Source organism: Phaethon lepturus, unplaced genomic scaffold (assembly GCF_000687285.1).
Source record: "Phaethon lepturus isolate BGI_N335 unplaced genomic scaffold, ASM68728v1 scaffold5471, whole genome shotgun sequence".
NCBI lineage: Eukaryota > Metazoa > Chordata > Aves > Phaethontiformes > Phaethontidae > Phaethon > Phaethon lepturus.
In genome coordinates, this window is record NW_010518327.1 from 1 (window position 1) to 9100 (window position 9100).

Sequence of the window (9100 nt, forward strand, 5' to 3'; positions counted from 1 at the left end):
GTGCTGTTGACTCTCTTGAGGGACAAGAGGGCTTGCAGAGGGATCTACACAGATTGGAGCATTGGGATATCATTAATGGGATGAAATTTAACAAGTCAAAATGCTGGATTCTGCATCTAAGACAGAGTAATGCCAGGCACGAGTATAAATTGGGAGAGGAGTGGCTGGAGAGCAGCCCTGCAGAAAGGACTCTGGGGGTCCTGGTCGTCAGCAGGCTCAACGGCAGCCAAGTAGGCAAACCGCATGCTGGGGTGCATCAAACACAACATAACTGGTCAAAAGAAGTGATTATCCCGCTGTATTCAGTGTTGATGTGGCCTCACCTTGAATACCATGTGCAGTTGTGAGGCCCACCATTTAAGATGGATGTGAAGGTCCTTGAATGCGTCCAGAGGAGGGCAACAAAGCTGGTGACAGGGCTGGAAGGAATGGCCAATGAGGAGCGGCTGAGGATTTTGGGCTTGGCTGGTGTGGAGAAAAGGAGGCTGAGTGATGACCTTCATTTCTCTCTACTTCCTGAGGAGGGGACGTGGAGAGGTAGGTGCTGGTTTCTTCTCCCTGATAGCCAGCGACAGGACGTGGGGGAATGGTTCAAAGCTCTGCCAGGGAGGCTTAGACTGGACATTAGGAAGCATTTCTTTACTGAGAGGGTAGTAAAACACTGGAACAGCCTTCCTAGAGAGGTGGTCAATGCCTCAAGCCTGTCAGTGTTTGAAAGGCATTAGGACAATGCCCTTAATAACATGCTTTAACTTGGTCAGCCCTGAATTGGCCAGGCAGTGGACTAGATGATTGTCATTGAAGGTCATCCCTTCGAACTGAAATAGTCTGTTCTGTTCTAGTCTATTCTATTCTAAGATGTAGAATTTATAAAGGTGTATTTTGTGTGTGTGCACATGTAGATGCGCTTCATTAAATGTGGACATACTATGAGAATCACAAATACTGTTGCTGTTTTACTATTATGTTGTAATAAGTCAGCAAAACCTAAGTATCTTTGCATGAAGCCACAAGATAATGCAGTACTAAATAATCAAACCACTCTGTGCCTCTTGGTTTAGAGGCTGGAGGACTTTTCCTTGGTGCAGGATGCCTATAAAGGAATAAAAAGGTTGCTCGCTCCTCTCCCATCTCTCAGTAACTGTTTAGGGAGCCCAGCTTGGCTAGGTTCCTGTCTTTAGGTCCCTGAAGTTAAATGAGAGGAATTCAGGCCTCTTGAGACTGTTGGCAGCATATTCCTCTGCCTACAATGGTTGCACAGAGAATTCACAAGTTAAATATGGGTAGACAGATGAAGGCAGAGACTCCTGGGGAAATAAAGGGATATCAGTGTTTTAACATGATGGGCAGTGGCAAAGCTCACCAGCCACCCAGCCACCGTCAACACAGAGGGCCCTGAAGAGGAGCCAGGACCCTCATTTGAGGAGCTGGAAGAACTCATTCCCTTATATGCTGCCTCTCTGTTACTTTGCGTGTATTTTCTAGATGCAGCAACTTGTTAGTAGATTTATTGGCAGTGCGCTAAGTATCTTTAAGACAACTTAATTCAGGACCTCTTAGCCTTGATAACACCTGCTTAAAATATGCTTCCTTCTATGAATGACAAGAGCACAGAGATTATATTATGATAGTTCCATGACAAGTGACTCCCAAAAAGCAACATAGAAAGCTATTTTTCAGAAGGGCCATTAACCATCTGGCAGCCCATTTTCCACCCTTCATTGTAAGCATGATAATCTGAACAGTATTCAAGAAAAAGGCAGATCGAAGTATTTGCTGTTTCCACAGAAAACACATCCTGATGACTCCAAAACCAAAGGTTTTCAAGTGGAAAGCATGTTTTATATTTATATCTCTCATGCTGTAAAGCCTTGCTTATTTTTTACATTTTCTGTACAAAGCCTTTTTTTTAAATGGCACTTGGAGATTATTCATTCTGCAGGTGTGTTCACATTCAGTGCAAACATGTGGAAGACACAGTCTCCTAATAAACTGAAGGGGATCTATGATAGTCTTGTTCTTTTTTGTGTGATGCCATTGTAAGTATGGCAGTAATGCCGCTGGTGACTTCTGGCTGCTGTAACACTCTAAACCTGCACAGACACGGCAGTTGGGACTCGGTTTTCCCCAACACCGTTGGTAGAGGGCTATAAAATCACAGTCTTTGCTCCCGTCCTCCATCTCAGAACTTACCTAGAACCTTGCAGGTTAAAATTTTACTTCACATGGGGCAAGGCTGTTGTGTAGGAAAATGCTCTTTTACCTGCTTTTCAGCTAAGATCTGGGATCTGAAGAGAGATGGTGGCACTGCCTCTGCTGTGACGCTGGTACTCCTTTTGGCTTCCCCTCGACGACTCTGCCTGTGATCACCGAAGAGAGGACCTGACTGGCATGTGATACGGTCTAGTGGTTTGCATGCCTGCATTTCCTTCCCGAGGAGAGGAAGATGCCAAGAGATGGTGGTTTGAATCATATGGTTTTGCTCCAGTATGCAGCTGGAACACTGCCAGGGCACACACTGGACTCAGAACTGGTCTCTGATCCACCCATTTGACTGTAGCCCAAGCGACTCTACAGAAAATAACGTTGTCAGAACAGTAACCCTCATGCTGAGTGACCAACAAGTACAGTTTGTCTAATGCCCTTGGGGCAGGGAAGGAAGACTCGTGCGAGACTGGCACTGGGTTAAGGTCTTCGCCCTTTTAAGCTCTCGGGATGGCTTTCTAAGGCTGAAAACGGGAACAATATGGTGCTGTAAATTGCTGATTGTACAACAAGATGGAGACTGATGTGCAGTTACGCACTGTGTCCCAAGCTACTGTCCAAATCACTGACTCGCCTTGTTGGGCCAAAGTATCAATGGATTAATGTGGTAGGAAAATCCAGTGAACAATCAAAGAATTTAAAAAGCCAACAAATATGAAGCATTTGGCAGCTGCAACTGATATTCCCTCAGAGATGTAACACATGATTTCTATAATCATAAAAATATATTTAATTTTGTTTATTTAAACCAGCTTGTGTTTTGCTGTGAGCATTAATCATTTGGTGTCACACAATAGCACACTAAAAGTCACATATTGAATCCCACCTCCTGTGACACTGTTATGAATATTCTGGATGTACTCCACAGCTGTAGAAAGAAGTACTTCATGCTTTGCTAGCTATAGAGCAACACTCTTGCAGCTTCATTTTGTATTCAATAGCTCTACAAAACAGCAAAGGCAGCATGCAAAATGAGGAGGAATACTACTGAAGCTCAGCTGCTGATCTTTCACAATTCATCTGCAAAAACTGTAAGGTCTGAAAGAAGACATTAAAGTACAAGTATCAGTAGAAATATTGAACTACCTTAATTCAGAGAATTGCATCTGGTCACTTAGTTTTTTACTAAGATCTGTTTGCCTGGAGAAACAACAACAGCACATAATGTTTCCTGATGAAGACGGGACCCCCTTCTTCCCCCAGTGTGAGTCAAGGAGAAAAGAGAACTCATTATTTCCCAACTGCTGGAATACAGCATGGAACTGGCAGAGTAAGCAAAGTGGAGCAGCTGAAAGATGGGTTTAGTTTATGTTTGAGACTAGTTCAGTGGCCTGGCAGGTCTGTGATTGGAGAATATATGACATAAAGTAGTTTTAACAGCACTTTCCTAACCCCTCTTTAGGCCAGCAGTGGACTTAGTCCCTTTGAAGTCCAAAGGTCAGGATGGATCTGAATAGTATGGGTTTTAATTTTTTTTTCCCCTTACAGAAAAGCTGCGGCTTATATCACCTCATCTCTGTTAAAGCAAAATGTAAAGAGGGGAGAACAAAGCTATGAAAAAAACCTAGATTTGTCTTCAGAGGACATTTTGGATGAAATCAGCTAAAGCAGGGAGAAGTACTGGATGAAGTCATTCTGCTTCAAGCCAGGGGATTGCTTGTACTGGACCCTGATTGAAACTAATCAGTTGGCAGGAAAGACTAACACATATTGATGGTGCACTCCCCTTATCAGTGATTACAAACACATGCTCTGGGAAGTCCTGCCAACAGATTTGGTGTCCTACAGTACCAGAACTTGGGTGGAAAGACAGTGTTGTGTAGAGTAAGGGGAAGGTGCATCATCCAGCTGGAGATACTTTAAGGTCTTCTTGTCTTTTGAATATATATGAGTCAAGAATGCTTTCTCTACTGAAGTCGGTAGGCCTGATTTAAAATAGAGATTTATATCTGTGCCTTGTTAACGCAAAATGCTTGTTATTCAGAAATTCCGGTTTGGTGAGGCCAACACTCACACCTGCGTAGCAGCAGGTACAAATACTTAGCTGAGGGTCAAAGCAATGGAAAATCAGTCCCAAAAATGCTTAAGTACCCCCAGTACTGCTGAAAGGAGAACATCGTGTAGCCCTCAGGATGCCTATTCTGTGATACAGCAAATGCAGTCTCTGACTTTGACCAGAAACACATTTTTACTACACTTAATTTCTTTTGGCAGGACATGCCAGTTTCTGGCTTTAAATTCAGGAATTGTGGACAACTAGAGCGCATCTGTCTCCTTCCTATAAAAGAAGGACTGGAGAGAAACGAGGCTGTTTCTCCTTTCTTGTAACACAAGGCTGCTGTTTTTTCAAACTGAAAGCAAGTGGGACCAAATTATTTGGACTTCCTGACAAAAGCTGCATGAACAAACACCTTTAATAAAAATAGATGATTCTCCTCATAATGCTTCTCTTCTTTCCCCCATGATCATAGGAGGCCCTGCTCTCTGTTTTCATCTAGAGAACTTCTTTATTATCCTTGCAGACAGTGAATAACAACATTCATTTGAACTACTTTTCTTTTTTTGGCAATAAGACTCAGGGAAAGAATAGAGATAACAAAAATCAGAGATGTCAGGAACAAGTTCTGCCTGTAAATACACATTCATAGTTCTCAATTCCTTCTTTGGTTCCAATGGGGGCAGGTATCTCTGAATTTTAAACAACCAAATTATGTTTGTCATTCAACTGTACTGCTATTGCATGCTTTCCTGTTCTTTCACTCCTTTCTTACCGTATGTAGAGCTGCGTAGTTTTTACCATCTTGGCCCAGCAATGGAGTAACATCAACCAGTGATGTAGTTCAGTAAAACATGTTGTATCATTGAAACAAAAGTAAGAATGGAGAGATCTCTGAAAGAGCGTAGGTGTGTGTTAAAGCACATTTGTCCTGACGTTCAGTGGCCTTCCATGACATTTTCATCCGTATAAGAATACTTACACTCTGTTCCCCTGCCTGTCTTGGCACATTAGATACACGTGTATGTATGTGTGGGTAAACGTGCACACAAGCGTGCACACACACACACAAATACCTATACATGTACAAAGATGCATATCTGTAAATATGCATGTAAAACGAGTTTGCGGTGCAGGTGGAGTTTAGTATGTTGTGTGTGCATGCACACGACTAAACATATTTCAGTATATGAATGGAAGAGATGTACACGTGAGACAGAAGGGTACTGGGGAGAAAAGGAGGGAAAGGTGCAAAGTATTTTGGACAAGAGGAAAGGCTGTCCAATACAAAAAATTTGAGAACTGCTGCTATTGATAATGGCAGACTGAATGAGTCAAATATATTGTGAGAAGTTTTCCCTTTCCGTATTTAAAGAGATTACGCCTATTTATCTTAAATATCTAACATATGACAACTTCGTAAAGCCAGTTTATTGAAGGACTGCTCTAGTGACTCCTAAGTATTCCCATATTTGCAAGATCTGAGTTTCAGGAAGGCAGGCTTTTGATGGATGAAGTGAAACCATTTTTTCAATTTAATTCAGGTAATCAATTTTCCACAAAAAAGGAAACAACTCTTTAGCAGTTGGCAGCAGTTACATAAATAAATACAACAATTTATGGAAATACGGTGGCATCTGCAATGCTGAAAGTTCGACAGGAGAATAACCAGAGATACTGCTTCAAATGACACAGTGTAAAAGGAAGCTTACAAGACTGCAACAGGAAATTGTTTATCAAAATTAATTTAGAATGATTTTCATGTGATTAAAATTACCTGATGAAACTTATGTTCAATAAATTAGGAAGTGCTTAATGAATGTTGTATTCCATTGAGAATTATTAACAACTAATATATGAAAAGATGAAACATGAGATTCATAATAAAGATGTGGATGGAGGCAAATGAGACTGCCCTCAAATCAGAGTTTTCATCTTTGGGTGGCTTCATCAAATGTCTGATCTTGTTCGTTTTGGCAGCTTTGGATAAGATGTTTCAAATTTTGAGAATTAGACAGAAATGGCATTCGGGTGAGTTAAGACTGGCAGAAAGCTCATTAAAATGGATGGCAGTTTGCCTATCAATTTCAATGAGCTCTAAACCATGACCTCTGTAAAAGAATGCTCAGTTCAATCTCTTGTGAAAAATCTGGCAGATACCTGGCAGGTACCTTTTGTTTTTTTCTGTATGCACATACAAGTTTGATTCTGCTCCAGCTGAAGAGTAATGCCATTGCATTACTCTTAAGGGCTAAGAAGTTGAGCGTAAGCTTATGTGCATGTGTGGATTAGGGATGCAATACTTTTGTTCAATATAAAAAGCCATGTTTTAAGGTGAAGGGGGAGATATGTCTCATCTCAGGGAGACATATAATGGGAGAAATCATTATTGCTCATCAATCAACAGGAGTGCTGCATGCCACCGACTTCACTTGGGATATGATTTTTTCCCTTCTGTGCACCCACAGATGAGTTGCAAGAGAAGTCACGTTATGTCCATTATTTTTTTGAAAAGAATCTTTTGGGGAAAAAATTTCAAAACGTTACTTATATGTGATCCTTCTTTAGTGTCAGAAAAAGTCTACTTCATCCAGAAATTGTTGACTTACATTTTATTAGAAAAGTCAGATTTGATACTGAAATAAGTCTCTCCTAAACCAAATAAAAATGCCATTCTTCATTCCATAAACATCTCTTTTTATGGCTTGATCCAAAGACCATAAAATAAATGGAAAGACTCAGTCTTCAGTGCCAGATATTGCCATTATGACTTGCAAGCCCATTGTTTTTCCAGAAAGGAAGTCCAAGTTTCAGTACTTGTTGCTTGGTTACAGCCCCTCCAACCCTCTTGGAATTCATGGGTTTATAGCACCTTAGAAAACCAGACATACATAGTTTTCACTTCAATTATTTATGCAGCTAGTTGTTGATTCCTTTTTGTCCGGTAACCCTGATGAAATGTTTAACTAACTCTGCTCTTCTTCTATCCAAGACTTCATTCTGCTGTATTTGGCTTTTCCCCATGAATGCTCTCCAAGTCCTACCAGTGGGAGTCAAATAGTTTACTGGAATCCTGAATGGGCAGGACAAAAAGAAATTTGTTGCCTAGGTAACTCAGAAAAATAAGCAGTTAGTTTATGCAAGTGTGCCTGCTTATCTGCTGAAACACAGATGAGTGTATAAGCGTTTAATATAGTGTTCCTTTTCTAGTGCTTCCTATGAATATCCACAGAGATTATACTAATGAAATACTCAAAGAAATTCTCTCTCTCTGATTCATCCAACATGAATGCCATGGGTTCCTGGATACAGTCAAACTAGGTAAGATCAATATAGAAATTAACTTTCTGCTATCACTATAATGTTAAGTTTTTAGATCTGATTTTACTGGTGTCATCGACCTAGTGGTAAGTCTCAAGCTGACGCTAAGTAAGCATTTTACATAAAGAACATGAAATTACATCAACAAACTGATCTTTACAAGCTGCTGTATCCCTAAATCAGAAAAAATTTGTAATAGACAAGTGTCATTTATGTGTTCTTTAACAATGATTAACTTAATGTCAGATCAGAAAAACTCAGCCATTTAAATGCATAGACTTTAAAGGCAGATTTTTCTTCTAGTCTGATCTTAACAAAGCCAGTCTGCGTGAATGCTGACCCTGTTCACATTAACAGAATTTTTGCTACCTATTTGACTACCATGGTGCCAGGATTTCACGGTCGGAGCATTTCAGTTATTTCTGTATAAAAGGGGGATGGATAATATTATTTCCTTTCTCCTACTCTTTGTCTGCCTGCTCTGTTCAATTAGGCTACAAACTCTCTGGAGCAAACTCTATTTTACTGGCTTTCTGTGGTGGCCAGAGCAACAGGGCCTCTTGTGGCCTAAGCAATCATAACAATTTGAATTGTTCCCATCATTAATCGGATCTCAGGATGAGAAGATGTATTCTGCCCTGTTCATACATATTTCAGGAATGCACCAGCTGTAGCTGGGGAAGTATCTGATCAGTTGAACGTAGATGGGAGAGACACGTGGTTGAGACTGATGCCCAGGCTGTATTTGTCCTGCTCAGCCATTGCAAAGACAAAATTACTGGTAAGAATTGGATAAAGTGGGAAAAACTATGTCTTTCTTGCAGGGGTGGGACATTCTGCTGAATTTCTTGTCAGAAGCACATTTTTATGGGCAGGTTGTAAAGATGTGAAAAATAGTGTTTCTAACAGAAAGGCTGACACCATCTTAAATATGTCGTCTCACTGAAATAGCACATAGATCATTTTTCATATGCTTTAAGAGGAATGCATTTGCCATAGGAGATGTGAAGCCCATTAGGCTGTGATGTGGACAATACCTTTCTTTTTATATATTGAGGAAAAATGGTAAGTAGAAAGGCCCTGAATTACGGTTTTAATTTAGATTTTTTTTTTCTTACCCGATTAGAGGAAAGATACGCTGAAGTGACCTGATGAAACTCTCTTGATACCCCATCCTCTGCCCACCCTGTAGTAAACTCAGCTCATACCACCTAAAGTTTTAGTGAAACCTGTGTGGAATGATGACTGTGTTAAATTCCAGATAATGGTCTGACAACTCAACATTTGGAACCACAAAATACCTTTGCCTGGGAGCTGAAATTTTCTGATAAACTTTATGCTCCTGTACGGTACTGGCACAGTGGAGTTTGCCAGCAGAATTTCTAAGAAATGTTTTAGAGACTTCAGTCACTGCTGCGGAAAGTACATGTCTTTATATACAGAGAGATTTTATAATGATCAGCCTTTATAACGACCAAGAAGAAGAGAAAAGAGAAATCTGAAGGAAAGGGAGTGTAG

The 9100-nt window shown here is 40.5% G+C and overlaps 1 protein-coding gene across 1 annotated transcript in view; it reads left to right on the forward strand.

The window, feature by feature from the left end:
* Window positions 1–428: 428 nt before the first annotated feature.
* The window catches only part of LOC104628183, a 21658-nt gene continuing 12986 nt past the window's right edge, over window positions 429–9100 (forward strand). The window contains exon 1 of the mRNA XM_010296687.1: window positions 429–537. Within this exon, the coding sequence (XP_010294989.1) occupies window positions 429–537 (109 nt within the window). The remainder of the gene's footprint in view (window positions 538–9100) is intronic.